Source organism: Leptonotus elevatus, chromosome 15 (assembly GCF_054856555.1).
Source record: "Leptonotus elevatus isolate MCC_2025b chromosome 15, RoL_Lele_1.0, whole genome shotgun sequence".
NCBI classification, from domain to species: Eukaryota; Metazoa; Chordata; class Actinopteri; order Syngnathiformes; family Syngnathidae; genus Leptonotus; species Leptonotus elevatus.
The window spans coordinates 7,469,657-7,490,875 of record NC_141253.1 but is presented as its reverse complement, the minus strand read 5'-3'; the positions used below and the strand labels follow the sequence as shown (position 1 = coordinate 7,490,875).

General features: G+C 39.9%; 1 protein-coding gene across 1 annotated transcript; it reads right to left on the bottom strand.

Annotated features, from left to right (window-relative positions):
- Positions 1-10: 10 nt before the first annotated feature.
- On the bottom strand, positions 11-16,902 carry LOC147161815 (ras-GEF domain-containing family member 1B-B-like). The gene is made up of 13 exons (XM_086096357.1): positions 16,650-16,902; positions 9,012-9,542; positions 8,798-8,920; positions 7,701-7,838; positions 7,405-7,620; positions 7,187-7,261; positions 4,366-4,458; positions 4,194-4,296; positions 3,357-3,436; positions 3,056-3,247; positions 1,741-1,864; positions 1,533-1,605; positions 11-1,003 (listed from the first exon to the last, which is right to left on the bottom strand). Exons 2-13 carry the CDS (start codon positions 9,534-9,536, stop codon positions 970-972), a joined length of 1,776 nt encoding a protein of 591 aa, XP_085952483.1. The 5' UTR covers positions 9,537-9,542; positions 16,650-16,902; the 3' UTR covers positions 11-969.
- Positions 16,903-21,219: the final 4,317 nt, after the last annotated feature.

Genomic DNA, 21,219 nt, shown 5'->3' with positions numbered 1-21,219 from the left:
ACACCCAAAGTTTATTTTGGAAAAAATATAATTGCCTTTTCACAAAGATTTCAATACAAGTACCAAGAGAAACTCAATACACAGTAAGGTATGAACAAAGCACATGAAAAACATTTTATAAAACATTTAGAACATAAAACAAACTTTTTTTTTTAACATATGTATATATTTATAAACAAATTGATACAGGTGTCCCCTTAGCATGAAAAGAGACATGGAGGACGACTTGTTTCCTATTTGTCTTAAAGCTGTAGTCCACAAACACGCTTGTGTAAAAAGCTTAGCTGGTATGCGAATTTCAAACAAAAACAGCATAGTGACTACATAAAGAAATAAACATTCATTGTTACACTTTTTGATACAAAACACAAATTAATACTGTAGGAAGGTATTTGTCCAGTTAAGAAAACACGCAGACTGAGATGAAGTGCATCATTTAGCTTGTATGATTACACAACTGGTTTACCAAAACACGGTCAAAGTGCCACGTAGGAGTCCATGTTAGAGCAATATGTTATTGTTGACATTAAAAACAAAACAACAAGGTAGAATGTCCACTTTCTAGTCTCCGTTGTGTTGCAATAAATCCTTCACGGTCTCCTTCTTTCACAACATCTGAATTGAGTGTGATCATAAGTGATTGCTGGACACATTTCGATGGTAATAATCCAAGTCCGACCAATTTTTCCAACAAACTCTCTGCAGTAAGTGCCTCAGAAACAAGAAATGAATTCGAACAAAAACATCACAAGGTCGTGAAAATACGCAGAACATGTAATCCTTCAGCATAGGAGGGCTCTGATCACATATCAGTTTGCAGTTGTTTAAGTCTGTGGATACTGAACTGAGAAAATGCAGACTCAGCTGTTCCAGGTCAGGCCCAGGGAATGTATATGGTATGTATGGCCATGTAACTTTAACATGCTATTTGACATGTTTATTTACATCCTGAAAAATGGAAGATTGTCCTCATGACCGATTCTCTCGATGCAACAGGGAAGATCTATGGAGAGAAAACACAAGTAGAGTTAATAACTCATTTGCTCCCGAAAAATGTATACCTACGTTCTATTTTTAAAATTACCAGTCCCAACAACGTATTTATTTATTTTCTTCTTCTTTTTTTTTTATACAGAAGGCTTTGATGCAGCCTCTGAACTGAAGAAATTGTAGTTATTACAAAAACGGCAGCAGGTGGCAATATAAGAGACCAACCAGGACCATGTTGCAAAAATCAGTTTTCTCCACAGTTTTAAACTGATTTGTGAATAATGAAGAAACTTAGCTATATTATATTAATTGCTGCAAAACGGAAACAGATAGAAATATACTTATTTTTCTTCCAGATGAAAGAAAAGACTCTAATCTTTCTTTTGGTAGGTTCCATGTTTTTATAGCAATAGAACACACTAGTCTGTGGGCCTTGCAAAATCGATCAAAATCCAAGAAAAGGGGTTGCCTCAGTGAAAAATGGCTGGGAGTGAATGAGTTCATATAAAAGGCCAAAGTGCTGCGTTTGTGTGATGACTCACCGGAGAGATCGACGGCTGTCCTTCTCCATGTTGTTCTCCGGCCCTTCGCTCTCGTAAGAGGCCAGATGAAGCTCTGCACAAACAAATCACCACACGCAATTTTCAGTCATTGCCTGTTTCAATGGGGAACAATAATTGCGGAACAAAATAAGCCTGCTGGTCAATCTAGTGTGCACGAAAAAAGAAGTTCAACAGGAGACTGACTGACCGTCTTCGGCGAAGACCGGCGTGGTGACAAGATACTGGAGGATTCTGCGATCTCTGTCGAACGGGCAGATGACCTGACGCCACACCAGGAACTCGCTCACCTGCTTCGCCAGCTCCCAAAGTTTCTGGAAACAAAAAAGCGAGTTACTCAGAGTGTCTTGTCTTAGGCATTCAGTATTATTGAGTATTTTACTTGGCCACAAGGGGGCGTTATTACATTATGTACGTGACAGTGGGAATATGGATTTTTGAGGCAGATGCCGATTCTGATATTTGGCAGACAGAAATGCCAAAACTGATTAGTCAGCCAATTATAAAAAAAAAGAAAAGAAAAAATAGATAGTTAATAAAATAACTTGTTTTTTTGGTCCCTTCATGCTTGCAACAACAAGAAGAAGAACATTTTACTGCTTTACAATACTTTGTCTGTTAGTTTTGAACTTTACAACAGACAAAAAAAAGTATGAGAGGTGGGAATATTTAAATTATCCGTGCAAAACTTTTTTTAATCAGCCGATTTTAAAATAGATTAATTAATAAATTATAAACATAGTTCTGATTTCTGGCTCTCAAGTGAAACAATCTGCCACATAAGTTTAAATGTAAAAAAAAACATGGAATAATATACAGCCAATTGAGTTATGTGGCAGTTACCCTCATTATATTACATATATTATTATATTATTTACCAGGATTTTTTTTAATCCATATTCAAATTTACTGTGACACTTGTGGAGTTGTGTGTTCTGTCAGTGTAAACACAGCCCATATCTGATATGTGTCACTTAGAATTCACATGGAAAGTAAATTGGAATAAATCATTAAATTAATTATAAAAATCATAAATTAACTCATTCACTGCCATTGATGGTTATAGACGTCAAATATTCATTTGAACTATTTCTATTAGTTAAAAAAAAAGAATCCCACTTGTTAACAAGAGTATGAAAACCTAGATTTGTTTTATTGTACATTTAGAACAGATATCAAATTTGTGATTAATCGTGAGTTATTTCATGAAGTCATGCAAATAACTACGATTAAAAAAAAATTTATTGCCTGACGCTCCTAATTTTTAATAATCTTTTCTTTTATTACATTTTTTATTGTAATTAATCGCATGACTTCAATAGTTACTCTTGTTAAAAAAAAAGTGGAGAAAAAAAATTAACTAATATAAATTGTTTAAATGAATTTGAATGGCAGTGAATGAGTTAATTTAATTTAATTTAATAGATGTTTTGGCATTAAATTAGGCCTGTAGAATAAATCCCGCCTCAAACAAGCATAGAAGGTCTCTTGAGTGACGGACCAACCTCAAAGTTGATGTGCCCGTTGGGCAGCCTGCTAGCGCAGCCTTCATTCAGGAAGTAGATGTCTTTAATGAGCAGGCTGAAGAAAGGAATCACAATCTTCTCTTGGACGCTGTGTGCGGTCTCGGACCTCTGGGTGGCGCCGCGGAGCGCAGTGCGATAGTTGCTGAAGTTGCTGGATGGGTCCATCTGGTGCTGAATGAAGACAGACGCAGGTGACGTTATTCGACAATTGCCAAATAAGCACAAGCCTTTTAAATGTAACAGCACAGTGGGACGGCCCGGGTGTGTGGGTTTTTCTCACCTCAAGAATTTCAAACTTGTCAGTGTTGACTTTATTCCAAGTCTTTTTCAGTCTGGCAACAGGACTCATGTTCATCCCAGCTGAGAGAACGCAAAAAAGATCACATTTAGCACAGTGAGTCAGTTTCTGTGTTTCTGTAAGGGCAACAATGCTTCACAATTGTATAAAACGCCAACAATAAAGTGGCAAAATCTCCTTTCACAAAAGCTGCCATTTCACAGCTCCGAATTATAAATCGGCGGACGGACCAGAGGGAAAGACCTTCTGTTGATAAGCCGTTGGCGCAAATGCGGCCATTGCAACAAAGTGATTGTTGCGAACTCTTGTCACGCCAACGGGAGCTATTTAAAAAGCCCACCCTGAGGTGGCGTTGTGACTTGCTTTGTTTGGAAAACTAGAAATCGGCACAAGAGCGGGGTCAAAATGGAAGCTATTTGAAAGGGTAATCAGATCGATTAAGGGTATGAAAACGATGTCACAACAGTCATGATCAGCGTGGCTGAATCCATTGCGGCATTAGCCTTCAGGTTACTAGTCAGCAACCATGCAAAATTATTGATCTAGCAAGTAATTGCGTTTTGTTTATCCATTTAGCAAACCAAATATGACAGCTACTATTTTAAAACAAAAAAACATGATACGTCAGCAATTTGACGTAAAATGCTATATTGGGAAATATAGTCCTTTCTTTAAAATGACCCGTCATTGTTTTTGGGGAGAACATTTTATGGTTTCAAAAAGTACTTTTAGCGACTTTTCAAGATTTGAGTCCTCGTACAAGTATCAGTCTGAAAAAAAAAGGGGGGGGGGTATCGAAAATTCTAACTAAATACTCACTGATGATGGCCATTAGGGAGTTAAAGTTGCCAATGTTAAAACACTCCTGTGCCACATCGATGAAGAACTCGATGATCCGCGCTCTCTGTTTCTTTTTCACCGGCTGGAATGCGAAAACACAGAATGAGGCAAAGGAGTCCCAAACACCTGACAGGGGCATCTGTGAACGTACCATACAGATTTCAGTGGCCACAAGGTAACTCAGTCTGTTGAACCAGTTCACGTACGTCTCCAGGTTGCTGGTCTTGCGCTTTCGGAAGAAACCCTGAAAAACACAGGATGAGTCAGTTGATTACAATTTTTTAACGGCATTCATCAAGAGTGAAGTCGTGATTAATCAAAAATTTATCACACTTTGTATCTGTTCTAAATGTACAATAAAATGCGTTGCAAGTTTTTCATATGCTTGTTAATTAACATAAAAGTGGACAAATATAGTTCCAAAGTACATATATAAGGAGTGTGAAACATAATCAGAGATTTGTGTTGAGGTAATTTTCTGCCACTGGGTGACATTAGTGTTTCATGTTGGACGTTGGTGACAGGAACAGTACATTTTTCTTTCCAAATTGAGAGCAATTGGTATTTGGAACACGGAGCAACTTGTGGATTCCAGGCCATTTTGTTAACTGTTAATTACAACTAGTCAGCAATCCTCCAAAAAATACATATATTTTTATCACATTTATTATTGCTAAATTGTGTTATAGTGAATCCTTTGTACAATGTCTTATGTAAATGTTTTTACTATAATTCCATTTACATTTTTTATGCCTCTGCACAACATATTAACTTTTTTACTCCCAAAAACGTATAAATGCGTTCTATTTTAAATGTTTTAAGTGTCCCAAAGACGTATTTATACTTTTTTTTATTATGTTTTTTATGCTAGCACATACAGAAGGCTTTGATGCAGCCTCTCAACTGCCGAGAATGGTTAAAGAAATGGTAGTTATTACAAAAGCGGCCAGCAGGTGGCAGCAGAGTATAAGAGATCAACCAATACCATGTTGCAAAGAGCTGTTTTCCCCACAGTTTTAAACAGATTTGTGAATAATGATGAAACTTAGCTATATTCTAATGCTAATTGCTGCAAAACGGAAACAGATAGAAATTTACTTTTTTTTTCCAGATTAAGAATAGACTCTAATCTTTCTTTCGGTATATTCCATGTTTTTATAGCAATAGAACACAATATTCTGTGGGCCTTGCAAAATCTGTCAAAATCCACAGCCCGGAGCGAAGGGGGTTGCCTCAGTGAAAATGGCTGGGAGTGAATGAGTTAATGCCATTTAAACTTTTAATGCTTTTTGATGGCCAGTGGAAACCCTGAATATAAACGTTGGATATGTTAAATATAAAGAAACAAATGCACTTCCATCAACTGAACCCTTGAGAAATCTCCAAGTAACAATATTCATATCCGTCACTTCTCTGAGAAATGCAAGTATTGGCTTGGCGACGTCGAATGTCATGCTTTTTTCATCTTGCCTATGTTAATTATAAATGACAAAGACAGGCTGTCTGCCTATCAGTCACTTCCTGCTGGACGGGATCTTGAGAGCCCTCACTCCCACTCAAGCTCTCCTACACAATGAAATCTGTGACGCGGTCGCTGGGGTTTTTTTCCATCTCATTTGCATCTGCCTTCGCATCACCTGGCTTACATGGGCGGTTAGGTTTTTTTTTTTTTCTTTGGTTACATTTTGCTAAAGTAACTTTCATGTAAAAAGGTACAGTTATGTCTAGAATAAAATCCTTGTAATGGCTAATAAAATATATTGGGGACGTCTGTACATGTATTCCAAATCACGTTTTTGTTTGGAATTCAAGGCGGTTTAAACAATACCAGTGTCCATTGTTTACAAATTCAAACATTTCCTGTGACTGAAACATGCTTGAGGATTTTACTCTTGCGCAGTGAAACTACTTGGCCTTGATTTAATCCCCGACCGACATGCTTACATAACAGTGGTGGCACACTGTTCTACCTCAAGACTCTTTCCCATACTAAACCCTTGCACAAAATGGTCTTACATAACTGGCGAGGTGCCCGACACACAATGACAGAGCGCCGGTCCGCTACGGTGCCGATTGCAAGGCACCCTTCGGCTGACTCACAGCACCACTCGCACGTCAGACGCACGCAGAGAGCCTCTCGCTCCCATTTTGTTTGATGCGCTTTCAAAAGCTGCTTCAAATAAAAACAAGTTCAGTAAAATTCACACTCGACAGCCAGGAGGAGGCTTCATGTGGTTTCTAAAGCAATTTAATCGCTCCAAATTAGATGCAAAGCCAAAGACAAAAATAGAAAATAAAAACATTGAAATGAACGGTTTGCTTTTATTTGATGTTGTTAATTACAAACCGCATGCAAGAAAGTCGCTGCTTTTTAAAGATTAAATAGTGTATGTTCATATCTATTAACTCTTTTACTGCCACACGTTATACAAAAAACAACCACGACAGTGCCAGACGATTTTGAGCATTTTAACTCATCTTTCAAGGCAAACAGATTATTGTGTGCCGTGGCTTCATAAAAAAAAAGTATGTTTCTACCTTATTCCGTTCTTTATTAATCACCATTTGAAAATAGGTAATTTCAGTGACATTGAAAATAGGAGAAAACAAGCCTTTTGTGAAAAGATACATTTTCTGCACAACAGTGACTTTGACGCTATTTTTTGAATTAGATTTAATGTGACAACTGCTTTGATCATCCATGTCATCCTTGAAAACATTCCATTTCCTAAGATCCGCCATGTTTTCATTTAATTTGACACCCTGGGAGCGCATTGAAAAGAGATACAATGCTGCCATCTGCTGGTCATAGTTAGTTGGTGTTTTGGGATTTTACAACCGGCACTACTCATTGGCGGAAAAAAACGTCAATTAAAGTTTTGGGCAGCATTCATTTGGATTTTAGTATACGTCATTAAACGTTTTTTTTTTTTTAATGCGTTTTGAGTAGAGTTGTTGCTCACAGACGCTACCTTGTGGTTCTCCAGAGGGTCCTTCAAGGCGAAAGTCTGGATAAACTCCTCAGGCCCGATAAAACTCAGCCTATCCTGTGAAGGGAAGAAAAACAACAACAACAATTAATACCAGGAAGGGGACGCTAATGAAACCAAATCTTAATACTACAAAAAAAGTGCACACTATAAACTTATAAAAAAAAACACACACACTTGTAAATCCAAAAAGTATTTACCAGTTCAATATGCGTCAGCTGTTGAGCGAGGATAAAGGGGTCATCGCAAACGCTCAGTACGTCGCTTCTTAGCGCCGATTCCCTTTTGCTCTTCAGGGAGGCGGGACGCTCGGTCGCCACGGCATTCAACGCGGCTACCGCCTCCTCGTATTGGCCGAGGGCAGACAGGCGTTTTATCAAGCGCTGGGTCATCTGCTGCATGGCTCGCCATGAGTACTGGTGCAAACAATAACATTGCAATTAGAACCACAATAAAAAAAAAATAATCAATGATAAAAAAGGATTTCCACACTGACCTCGTCACCCCTGGCAACGTGGTGCGTCATGTCCTTGAGACAGCGCATCATCCGCTCGTCCCTGAAGTCATACGGGAAGGTCTCAGTCCACTCGGTCAGCAGCTGCACCAGCTTCGGCGCCACTTCGCGGAAACGGATCTGGACAATCATGTGACATCATAAATGGCTTTACCCAAGTAGGTTTGTTTGGCAAACTCGTAATACTTCCTTCTTATCTACATTGTTCGACTTTGTCCCTTCAACAAGTGCCACCTAAAGAAATGCTTTGCTTTTTTTTCCCTTTTATCTCCTGTAGATAAATTTACCTCTTTTTTTAAGTTCCTAAATAAATAAACAAATTAATTAAATAATTAAAATTAGAAATACGTAGCTGACAAACATGAAAATTTATGTTGGCACAGAAGACTTAAGTGTCTTAAGACTTACGTATTAATTATTTAATATGGTAAGCCACTCTAACATTATGCACAGTTTGTAGATTAACTTCAATGGAAAGAAATAAAAATAAAAAATAAATTTTAATCAATCAATTCAAATATATTGCACCAAAGTAAAAAAAAATTTTTCCTAAATAAAGTTTAAAAACTAACAGTTCTTAAAGATTAAATGCAAATCTTTTATATTGAAAAGTTAAATCCAACCAAAGCGTACCAAGGCAGTTATTCTTTTGCGTACCACTAGAGGGAGCCCACCATACTTTAAGAATCACTGATCTAATCAATCCAATCAAACCATAAAAGAAAAAGCGTTGAAAACTTTGAGATGAACCCTCTTTGCACACAATGTGCAATCTTTAAAAACGGCTAAGTGAGTGAAAAATAGTGTATTTTATAGTTATTATTAAATGCATAACACAGACGGTCACTATTTCAGCATACAGTACATATTTGTGTGACTTTTTCCCCCCCCAATGTAAAATATGTGGCTTGGCTCAATAAAACAGTCATGTGTGCAAAGTGTATGCATGTGTGGCTTTTACTCCTTATCTGGGGAAAACATAAATCTGTTCAAATGGTAACAATGTGAGAACTCTCGTCCATTTGCAGACAGACGTCAAATTGTGTGTGTATAAGACGGTGTGTAAACAATCCGCCCACCTTATCCAGCAGGGTGTCTCCAGACCGCTGCTGCTCCACACACAGGTGACAAACTCGTGTCATGAGCTCGTAGGGGTGCAGGAAGAGGCGCGAGCTCAGCAGGAAGGTGAAAACGTACGACCTCTGACCATTTGAAGGACACAGAATAGAAAAAGTGAGGACTGAAATAAAAAGGAGTGTGTTTAGGAATACGCGCGAGGGCATGTTGACTTACATCGGGGTAGTAGTCCACAGTGGGGACCAAGTGTTGGATCAGCGCCTCGAGAGAGGCTGACACCAAACTGTTGTCGTGGTAACACATTTCCCCGTAGCTGGCGATGATGCCGTTTCCGTAAAGACGACTTTTGGCGGCGGCGTTGCTGCGGCAGGACTTCTCGCTGCCGCTGCTGGTGCTGGTTTGGCGGGCCACCCGTGCGGGACAGGTAGTGCTGTGTTGGCGCGGGCTGTGAGGCTGCGCGCTGGAGTGCAGCTTGTCCGAAACGGCGCTCCTGCTGCTGTAATGGCGCTCCTTAGTGCTCGCCGAGTCCACGGGCACACCGCAGTACAAGCTGTGAGCGTGCGGTATGTCGTATGGGTTCTCTGCCGCTGAATACGCTTCGTTGTAGACACTTTCCTTGGTGGCCTTTACAGAGGAGCAGTGGCGGTACGGGCTGTGTGGCTGCTGGTAGTTGTTGCTGCTGCTGCTGCTGTAAAGTCCGCAAGTGCTGAACTTTCCGGCGTATGGGGTGGTGGGAGGCATGATCACCTGGGGAGAGGTCAGAATAAAGACACTATATTATTTGTCTAAATCTTTCATTCTTTTCGTCACTTTCAATACGAGCTTTTGTGTTTTGCTTCCATCAGTTATGCGCATGCTAAATAAGGCCTTGTGGGAGTGGTCTTTTGGCACCATCTTGGTGCCAATGAACTATGTCGAAGTGAGTTGAGGAGCTTCATTATTTGGTTTGTCACAATAGCTTATTAATTGGGGGGAGTGTCAATAGTAGGGTTTACCTGCACTCATTTTTATTCGAATTTTCAAGAAATGCAAAAATAAAACTGAATGGAAATGCACAAAAAAAAAAAAAACCCCGCTTGGAGTGGGTGGATTTTGACCCGTATCGAAAAAAAAGGAAAATGCCAATTTTGGCTATGGAACCAGGTTTTGCAAATAACCGCTGGCATCACCGGATACACGTCACACGTTTTGACCGGATATTACGTCACACGCAAGTTTGTCGTCCCAAAGCAATGTCGGATGATAAAGTAAGGTATGTTTGGGGAAAGGGGCGGGGGACGAAACATAAATCTTGTTGGAATTAATTAAAGAAGCAAATATTAATGCAATTTTAGATGGAAAACAGCAAAGAAATGCTACGGTATATTACAAAAGCAAACTCATATGACGTCATCGCACGGCGCAGTCGCTTCCCGTTTTTCTTCTTCTTTTAAATTACTGGTGGATCACATCTCTATGATGTATACCGCCACCTACAGCGGCGGAGTACCCACTCAATATTTTCGCAAAAAAAAAGAAAAGAAAAAAAAGATGGAAACGGGCATAAGTCACACGTCCGTTTTGTGCATTTTCATTAGATTCCCTTAAAAAAAAAAATCGGAACAATTGGATTTAAGGTGAAGTAAAGTCAAAAACTTTTCTTTACACAAATTTGTATGCGGCTCCACTGGTCTAAACGGTATTCTGATGAATACTGAGTTTGTGGAATATGAATTAAGCAGCAAAATCGGTCAGTTTTTATCTCAGGCGGAGAAATCACAGTTGCTATGGGCTCAGGTACCAATCAATAATGGATGGCCTGTTTTAGGAGTTTGCTCATGTGATGTTCGTAAGCAGAGCCGTGATTGGTCGTTACCTAAGCAACTGTGAAGTCATTTTCAACTGACAGCAAGTGGCAAAATGGCCACCCCGAGATTGATAAAAAATGGGTGGGTTTTGCTGATTCCTTCATATTCCACAAATGCAATATTAATCAGAATGCCATGTTAAGAGACTCATTGGTGCGCATAGAACATACTATTGTAAAGATTTTTTTATTATTATTATTATTTTAAACGCTTTGGAAATAAAGTTGAGTTGAGTTTTACAGTAAAAGTATTTGTTTGTAAGAAATCCAAACTTAACAGAGGAATTCACACAGCTGAGGCATTTTATTTGCCGGAAGACAACAGGTATACAGGACTACTCATTGTGTCGGTTTTCGTGGTAACCACCAATAAATGGTGTGTTTAAATTTTCTGCACAAGTTAAAACCCTATGTTGAGCAGGCGTAACTCACAAAATGCCTCCGTGACCGGCACTTGTGCAACCTGTGGACTATACCGTGCCTGGAATGTGGTCAATCTTTAAGCGACTTTGGCAGGTTGTGCAAATATCGTGAACGCTGATCACTCAAAGTAGAGGCTCAAAAGTGTGTCAAAGTAATTACGCTTAAGTCACACAATTACAGCCCCCCTCTGTGCATTCCTTTAGGCTTGGAACTTTGCGAAGACATCCCAAGTGGAAATTTACTCTGCCTTACAAACTTGTTTTTATCCCACATACAACGCCTTTTTGTGCCGCAATTGCACTTTTGTCGCTTTGCGAGAGGAAAAAAACAAACAAACAGGCAGGGCGCGCTGTCTTAGGACAGCAGTGATTTTATTGTCGTAATGGTGAAGATAATTGGATCTGAGGAAGGTAAGCTGATCCTAAATCACCACCCGGGCATGCTTTAACTCTGGAGCCATCCTCATCCTGTCTTAGTACCATATGCCAGTGTAAATCAAGCCGGGCTTACACGCACGCACACACACACAAGAGGCATGCCTCAAACACTGATGTGCACATACAGCGTGTCAGAAAAACCAAAGCCCAGAAGAATCCACCGAGCTTTTGTTTGACCATCACACGCCCGACGGAGGGTTTGCTTCAGCCAATATCATGCGCAATGCTCTCTCAGGCACACACACTTGGCGGCAAGCCAGTGCCAGCCAGTCCAGCGGCAGTTTGTCTACTGAACTCTGCGATCTGCAGTCATCCCCCTAACCGAGTTAAAAGATTACTGTGGCTTTAACTTACAATACGTCATTTGGAAAAGCCCATAAAGCGGTCAACTCCACATGAAAATCAAACACACATTTTTTTTTGTCCTTCCAACCTTTCACTGAGTCGTGACCGTCTTTGCAAGGAGGGGTTTGAGAGGGGGGTTATCGTCTAAAACATTTGGCTTTTCTGAACTGAATTCTTTAAAACGTTGACCCCTGTCAAGTACTTCCATAACACAGCTTGAAATCTTACACTAAATTGTAGGTTGGACAACTTAATGATGACATTGGAAGCATAATTTAAAGTTAGCATTCTCTATGATTCTTAGCTCCGAAAAGACGACGGGCCTTTGAGAAGCAATTTGACGTGGGAATAAAAAGTACAATAAATGCCTCAACTTAAAAACCATAAGTATACAGACTCTCCGTTTAGTCAATGACTATGTTAATGTATACGTTTTAAGTTGATTTACCCTTTAATCTGGAAGCATTTATTTTGATGACACGGCAGACAATAACTTTTCTGTGGGCCAAAAAGTAAGTAGTAGTCAGTCTGCAGTTCATCGAAAGGTTAAAAGTGAAGTTAAAGAGGAGCTGCAGGCTATCATTATCTCCTAATGGATCTAAACAAGCTTGTGTGCGAAGCGTTTCGAAGAAACATTTTGACAAGACAACACAACTTCTCGTTTCAACGTGTGATATTCTTTTGAGGCCATTTATGCTGCACCAACTTTGAAGGTACGATAATGTTTCTCTTTGTGTTGAAGACCAGCAAAGGTGCTCGTGATTTTCAAACAGTTTGGAGGCACCTCCACGTCCTTTTTTTTTTTTGGGCAGCAAATAATCTGCTCAATACGACACAAGAGTTCTGAATTTTTTGAGTGATTTGCGCCTACATTTAAATGTTAAAGGAAAAACAATATCACATAAATAAATTCATATTACGTTTAACTTAGCCAAACGCTCCTTTTGCGCATAAAAAAAAAAGCGAGTATGGACTTCAAAGGCATGGCCTGGTCTGGTGAGTGACATGGGTGTCAGCAGACGAGTGTGTGACAGTGGCAGCTCATGCATCAATGTGCTTATCATGCTTTTGTTTTCTCACTGTTCAATAAAGCGATTAAAAATGCAATGGCGGCTGTGTCTATCCGCGGTGCTACAATACGTTCTGGCTAGAAATGGCAGGCTTATCCAACATTGATACGTTCACCTTGTGCTATTGTGGTAACACACTGCACTTATCTTCCTTGATAAGTAAGAAATGATCCCAAACTTTGGACATTCTGTATCTCTAGCGGCAATTTTCTCTTGGGTCGCTGCCATTGTGCCATTTGTTTACACCTTATTTGTGTAAACGATCAACGTCATCATTGTGGCTTTGATTGTTGACGTTATTAAAAACTCCTTCCCGTTTCCAACTGTTCTTCAGGTTCCAAGTTTTTGTTTGCGTTATTGTCCAAAATAGAATATTGTATCGATGTTTTCAGTTTTGCTCTACAAAAAAATATTGTTTGTGTGTCAGCCAGACTTTACTGCAGTTAGTTTGATAACAATCCCTGGACCTTCGGCACGCTACTTTGTCCAAATCACATTATGAGATTTACAAAAAGAAAAAAGAAAAAAAAAGTACGGCCAGCTATGTCGAGGGGTGTGGGGGCTGGAGGATGGAAGAGGGGGGGCAGTCTTCCGACAATGAAGGTATTATCTGTCCTGTCATGGTGTTAACAATCGCACAAAGACCCGCGGGAAGAGATCAGAGCAGATCACACACACAGCAGCTTTCACACACCGGCCATCGCCAGGCTGTGTGACGCCGCCGTGCCGTTTGTTGGCTCGCATCAGTTTCACATCACTCAGAAGTTGTACAGATTATTAACCCCGCATCTATCATCTGCGTTGGAAAGCCACACTTGTATTTGCTCAAGGGCCATAAACAAACAAGCATTAGTGTTGGTGGCGAGGAAAGACGTGCCTATCGAAACTTATTTACAGATCTGAGCAGATATGACAAGCACACGCTCTGAGGGCCAAAGGTCAGCTGCAATTTAGATTTTATGATGTTAAGCATGAGCAGCTGGTTCGCCGACTGTAAATTTCCCTCAATGAACGCCAGTAAACTCATTGGAACAGCTACATGACCCAAAAACAGTTGGCTGCAAAACTGTTGCATAAGATGGATGGACTTCCTCCAACAAAATGTTTAGCCATTCAATAACTACAAAGTTTTTCCTTTTTTTTTTTTTTTTTTAAGTGGAAGTCAACCGTAAACATTTCTTGACAATAATATGTTACATGTAACCTAACAAACATGACATTCTGATTAATATTACATTTGTGAAATATAAGTTATGAAGCAAAATCCAGCCATTTTTGTCCATCTGAGGGGGCGGCCATTTTGACACTTGCTGTCGGCTGAAGATGACAGCAACGGCCAATCACAGCTCGCCTGTTTTCTGAAGCTGAGCTGTGATTGGTTGTTGACTGAGCCCTGAGTAACATTGATGTCATCGTCAGTCAACAGCAAGTGGCAAAATGGCCGGCCCTTGAGATGGATAAAAACGGCTGGATTTTGCTGCTTACCTCACTCATACTGTATTCCACAAATGTAATATTAATCAGAATGTCATGTTTAGTGAGGTCACACACACATAACATTATGTTGACTTCCCTCTTGATGAATTATGTAACATAACTATACAGTACACACAAAATATTTAGATTTTTTTTTTTTTTACATTGTGATCAAAAGAAAACATTGACCAATGGCCTAATTATTATAAACAACAAAACGAGGTGGGTATTTTATGACAAGTCTATGCTTTCTATATGTTTAGCCATTTGACAGGCCGACGCAATTAAATCAATCCCAAAAAGCAGCAGTAATACAAAGTGTCTTTAAAAAGTACAAATTTTGTTGTTAACATGTATGATCCCAGTACGGAGGGTGAGCTTTACTTGTTCAAGGCGTGATCAAACCTTGCCTTGGTCTTACTTTGCAACTCATGTACTTTGGCACTAATAGGCTATAACAGTCCGTACAGGGGAGGCTTGTTTTTTTTTCTCAAGGTGAAAACCTTTACGGTCAGCCCTATTAGTAACAATAAACAAGGTTAAAGTCCGGGTACATCACACACTCGTGGTTTCCTTAACGCGTTGAACCTTTTAAAAACAGACTGAAGACACACACACACAAATCACTTGCTTTTATCAACCTAGCCTGCCAAAACAACAACAACAACAAAACAAGAGGCTCACCTACCTACTCTTTGCACTGACTGCCTCCTTTGGTTGTTCTGTCATGATTTTTATTGTAGTGGTGGTTTTCAGTGTTTTTGAACCAGGCACAACACTTTTTTGACTCCTGAATTTGTCAATGCAAAAAACTGGGCCAGTGATGTCTTGTATCGCAAAAACTGGTAAAGTATCACAACAAAATATTGCAACAGAAGTTACCCTGCCATTCCCACTGCTACCGTCCATATCATCAATCTAACACCAAGAAGGTACGGCCAAGGCAGCTTCTGATCTCTTATTTCTCTTCATCTTGGAGCACCTGCCTACTTCTCTTTACACCCACAATCTTTTTTCTTTGGGATGTCTCAAAACGCCACCACTGCTCCATTGTCGTCATCACCTGAATGGATGTGCCATAAGTGGACTTCAAACCGGAGACAAGAACCCAACTCATAGTGATTGGATTTAAAGCTTCTGTTTTTTTTATTCCACTAACACACACACACACACACACACACACACACACACACACACACACACACACACACACACACACACACACACACACACACACACACACACACACACACACACACACACACACATTATGTATTTCCCGATGTGTGTGCTGCACACATACACGCACACACATCCCTGAATGATCTGGTAGGCTAGTACAGTATTAACCTCGAGTCAAGGGGGATAAAGACACATTATCTCCTCCTACGAGGATATAATAAACCCAAGCTTTGCACGTGGGCTTTTGCCCACTCACTCCCATGAAAACAATGACAAACCCGATTATATACACACACACACAAAATGAGTGAGGATGTGTCACCTTAAAAAGGTAAAACATTATTTTTAGACCAGGTGGAGCACCAGGGATGCTTCCTTGCTACCTTTATGTAAATAATTAAGTGGCAGGGTGTAATTTTAGGGCTTCCGTGCAGTCTTGTCAGGTAGGCTGAGATGAAAAGGAAAAAAAAAAAAAGGAAAAAGAAGGCGAGAGGGAAAGCCTTTTAAGCATTTTTTTTTTTTTTTTTAGGACTGCAACTTGGCCTGGAGTACTCACACTTTTTATTCTCCCCATTTCTTTTCCCTGCAGGCACACACAATCTGTTATTCTCTCTTTCACTCACATACACAACCACACACGTACACACACGGGCACCATGCCTGGTCCACATTATGGGCTTGTGAGTGAGTCAGAACACAGTTAAATCAGAGCTGCCTGTGAAAGCCATGCTGTGCAACCACAGTCCCATCACAGGTGCTAGAAAGTCATGTTTGTTTGTGTGGGGACTACAAGCCTAATTATAGCCTCTTCGCTGTGGTAAACAAATAACAAATGGGACAACTACATAAAAATAAAAAAAAGCATGTGGCTTTTCCACAAGTGTACAAAGTTTGATGCTTACTTAACGAAGTGGACGTTTGCGTGGATGCTTGAATGGAAGTAACACTTTAAAACAACGCAATTAACGACTGTAAACAGTAATCAAGCGTTAGCAGCACACATAAAATGCATCTGGAGTTTATAAAAGCAAAACAAACTTGACGCAATGAAGTCGAAGCACACTTAACTGCCTACCTTTTATGATGCAGCTAAACGTCCGATGAGCCGTTAGAAGGCAAAACTAGCCCAAACTGTTCGTACTTTCCGCCCGGTTGCTCGGACACGCTTATCACTCGCGGATAAAGCTGCACGGCGTGTTCTGTCCTGATAAGCCTTTCATCAGGTTATCCGCGCTGTTCTCTGCTCCATTGAGTGCCTCCTCTGCTGTTATTTGAGTCGCTCTCAAGCACAGGGCGACTCGTAATGACTCTCTACAAGGCCTATTCAAATACACCCACAGAGCCGCGAAACCTGACCAATTATTGCTCAGTAGGCGGTTCCCCGAGGCGCCGAATGGGCCAATCGCAGCGGGAAGTGGGAAAAAATCGAAATCTACCCGAGTTTTGATTGGCTTTATGGCTGCCAGTCCTTTTCTTTTTTCTTTCTTTTTTTCACTGTCGGAGACAGCAATGTTTTTGGAGGGCTAAAAAAAATGGAAGGTGCAAAGTTTCCGGATGCTATGAGTTTTGTTTTGTTTTTTTAGCTAAAATTAGTTAAATAAATAAATATTTTTCCCCCACAACATGATCTGCCAAATTACATTTTCACTTTTAAAAAGTGGTATAGAAGATGAATGGCAATGAATTGAAATGCCAAGTCAACTCAAAAATGTTCTTTAGACTAACATGTTCTTTGCGCCTCCACTAGTCTGGAACACAGCATTCTGATTACTATTCCATTTGTGGAATATGAATTAAGCAGTAAAATTCACCTGTTTATATCCATCTCAGGGGCGGTCATTTGGTTGTTACCTGAGTCCTGAAAATAGCTTTGGGTTAACTTCCCCCTTTATCTGTTTCAGCCATGAATAACACCACAGGGGGTGGCACAGTGACAGAGCACATTCCAAAAACATGCATGGTAGGTTAAGTGAACAGTCCAACATAGGTGTGAGGTGTGATTGTAAGTGTGAAAGCTTATTTGTTATGAGTGCCCTGCAATTGAGAGAAAGAGAGAGAGAGAGAGAGAGAGAGAGAGAGAGAGAGAGAGAGAGAGAGAGAGAGAGAGAGAGAGAGAGAGAGAATACCAATGAAAAGAAAACCTGGTTTTATAAAAGCGTAAGCAAAAAGTTACACTCACTGTAGTATTTGTGTGATGTGTGCCTCCACTTGGAATTGACCACTGCAAAAAATATATAATAATTGTTGGAGACTCCGCCCACTGGGCACACACTTGCTGGCGAGATTCAGCCCACTGTCACACATGCTCTCACCAGCGTAATACACTTAATAGTAAGATGACGAGATGCTGTTTACAAAGTCCCTCTAGTTACAATGCTTAAGAATTTGCAAATTCCACATGGGAAGGCCAGAACGGAGATAATGAGAGACAGACCAAGATTCGAACCCTCTTGAATGTGAGGCAGACGTGCTATCCTCTACTTCAACATGTTGCCCCAGAATACTATATTTACTGTAAATGATGTCCGTTGTTGTCGCACCATTGATGTATAGAAATGCAAGCATACAGACATAATTATTCAAGCTCATTGGTTTATTGTGAGCTGACACATCAGGTAGTGATGGAAAAAAGTGTAATTTGGAGGACTTTTCTTTTATGGGAACTGGATGCAATATTAGAAACACTATTACTACCTTTAATAAATATCCATTGGGGCTTTGATAGGATTTTGCTGCCAATAGAACTGATAGCCAAAGCACAGTCAATCCAATAATACCCTGCATTGGAACGCCAACAGCACATTGGTTTTCACATATTCCAACAACAGGAATACGGTCAGTAATCGCTTTTGATTCTGAAATTAAATATTTATAACACCAGCTTCTAATTTTACCTCAATTCTGATGGCTCATCCCTGCCTTGTCCGTTGGTTTGCATAAACATCAGCTTACATAAACAGCTTTCTACGTAGTATGGCCGAACACTAAGGTTGTGGGATGCATTCATGTTTTTGATCGCTGACGCCTCTTCCATTGTGACACATGCTGTTCAGGCAAGAATAGATGATCTCTGACTCGATCAGGCTGCAGGGCGGGTTCTCATTACAATGAAGCAACTCCTACGCCACTCACTTCTTTTCTGCCCGCTCTCACTGTGTGTGGTTTGTGAATGCGTTGAATGTAAATTGCAACCCTCTTCCGGTTGAGTTTTCACCTTGAGGGTGGTTTTGACTTGTTGATTGTGAATGACGCCACTGAACTTCTCTTTAGGGAGAAGTTCCTGTCAGAGTGGCAGATGAAATCAAGGACATCATCATGCTAACAGCAATTCCCTAAGTCATTTTTGAAGTTTTTTTTGGGGAAAGAAGAAGAGTAAAAAAGAAAATAAACAATCAAGAGGAATCAAGTTGCTTCGATTCAACCTTTGCAGTCTATCATGCCCTGGATTACTGAGAATATACACACATAAAGAATATTTTTTTATATATATATATTTTTTTTTTTTAGCAAGCTAAAACAGTTGACAGTTAAGTCAAAAATGTTTTATGCAATTATACTATTAGACTAACAATATTTGTTCAACTAAGATACAAAAAAAAAATCGGTGTCATGTTATTAAAAGTCAAACTTAATGAGCCTCATCATTATTTTTTTTACACTACTTAGATAAAAAAAGAAAAAAAGAAGTCAAATTCCACACAAAAAAGCCAGAGCAAAGATTCAAACCTTGAACCTAAGAACTGTGAGGCAGACAGGCTAACCAATACTCTGAAATGTTTACACATCTAAATGCATGTCCAACTGAAATCAATCCATATGCTGCATTCAATACAGCTGGGAAATCAGAGAAACTAGTCACCAGTGAAAGGTAAACAAATATAAACATGGCTGGCAACAACTTTAAGATACTTTTGTTTGTGATTCAATGACAACAAAAACAATATTTTTTTGGCAGCTTTAACTAGTTAAAATAATAATACACTATTTTCTTGCAGAACCAGTTGTGTTAAAATAGCTTGTTCTTTCGTCATGTGTAGCATATAAAAGCTAATAATAAGCATAGTTGAAATAGTATTTTATCATCTTTAAGAGCATCTCTGTGTTGTCATGGTTGTCACATCAAATTACGGCACTTTATCTCTGTGATAGGAGGAAAAATTGATTGGACCAAAACTTACAGTGGCTTTCAAGTCAGGAAATGGAAACTTTACAGTTTTGCTGAATGTTGTTTAATGAGATCAGATGAGCCCCTTAGAATGTTGTTTACTTACTTAAATAATTACAATATTTCAGTGTATTGACAGTATAATAGTAATGTGCAGTAGTTACTAACTGAGCAAAAATATTTTACGCGAGTTGTATATATTTTATTTAATTTTAGCCTTTTAGTTGAAAGACTTTTGGTTATGCACGCTTTGCATTTCTGGTAATCACTGACAAAACAAATGATGTCAGCTGCCTGCCACCAGTGTGCCGTCGGGAGTGCGGGTGGGATCACAATGACAGCTGGGTGAGATCATTACGATGTGGGATTGGGGTGATGAAGGGTGGGAGAGGGACCCCCACAATTGGGGAAAGGGTGGGGGGGGTCTGAGTAGCGTGTGTATTTAGCGCGGAATTCTTTTCTTGTGAAGAATGTCTTCACTATAGCTGCACTTTTGTGTTTATTTTCATGGCTGACCTGCAATGGGCGACAAGTGAGCAGATAGTCCCCATCGGAGGGGTTGGGTGGGGGTTGTTTAGGTGTCGTGAAGGAAAGGGGAGAGGAAGACGGGTGACTCACAGGCTTCCAGTAAGAGCGCAGCCTCAGCTACTGGAAGCCCCCTCGAGCCCGTCTGCATTGGGACAATACACGGCCAATCATCAGTGTTTTTCACTTTGCAGCACAGAAATAACAAAGAGGTCGTAAAAATATGAAGCCGCCAATTATGTAGGCAGCAGCTGCTGTCCAGCCTTTCTTGGACTAATGGATTTTATTGCACATGCCTGCATGGAAACTATTAGGTTTATCAATTCAAAACCATTTTCGTGGAGGTCTTGCAAGCTTTTAATGTTACTGCATAATCTCGCCGTGTTTTGGTCCGCAGGAAGAGTAGATTAAAGATAGATTTTACAGAAATATGAATCATAGGCGCACACTCATCACTCCTCTCTTCCGCAGAAATAGCCTCAAACACATGCACAGTAGGCACCATTCACTGATTTGTCCGTCTGTTCTGTTCTTTATTGGAAGTGACCCATCTTTCTGTGTGACCCCTTCCCGACCTACAAAGTGAGTTTCTATAGCAACTTTGAGACTGCAAAGTGGTTCACTTTCACCCTCTGAAGACGAGCATTCATGGGAAAAGGAGCCAAGGCTGGCGGACAGATGATCCATGGACATAAATCACTGCTGCAATGATAGTCTGTCTCTTACTTTTTATTTTGAGTTAAAAATAAATAAAAAATATTACATAACAGATCCGTTAAAGTGGAGAACAAACCCGCTTGGAAAATACAATTGGAAATATTTAAACAAATTGATGTGTATTTAACACCGAGTTTGGTCCGGCAACAGACTCGTGATTGAGACATGGAATTAGGAAGCGATCAGTATAATTTAGAGTAGTAACTTTTTGTGTTGCATATGTGTATAGCGTCATTCA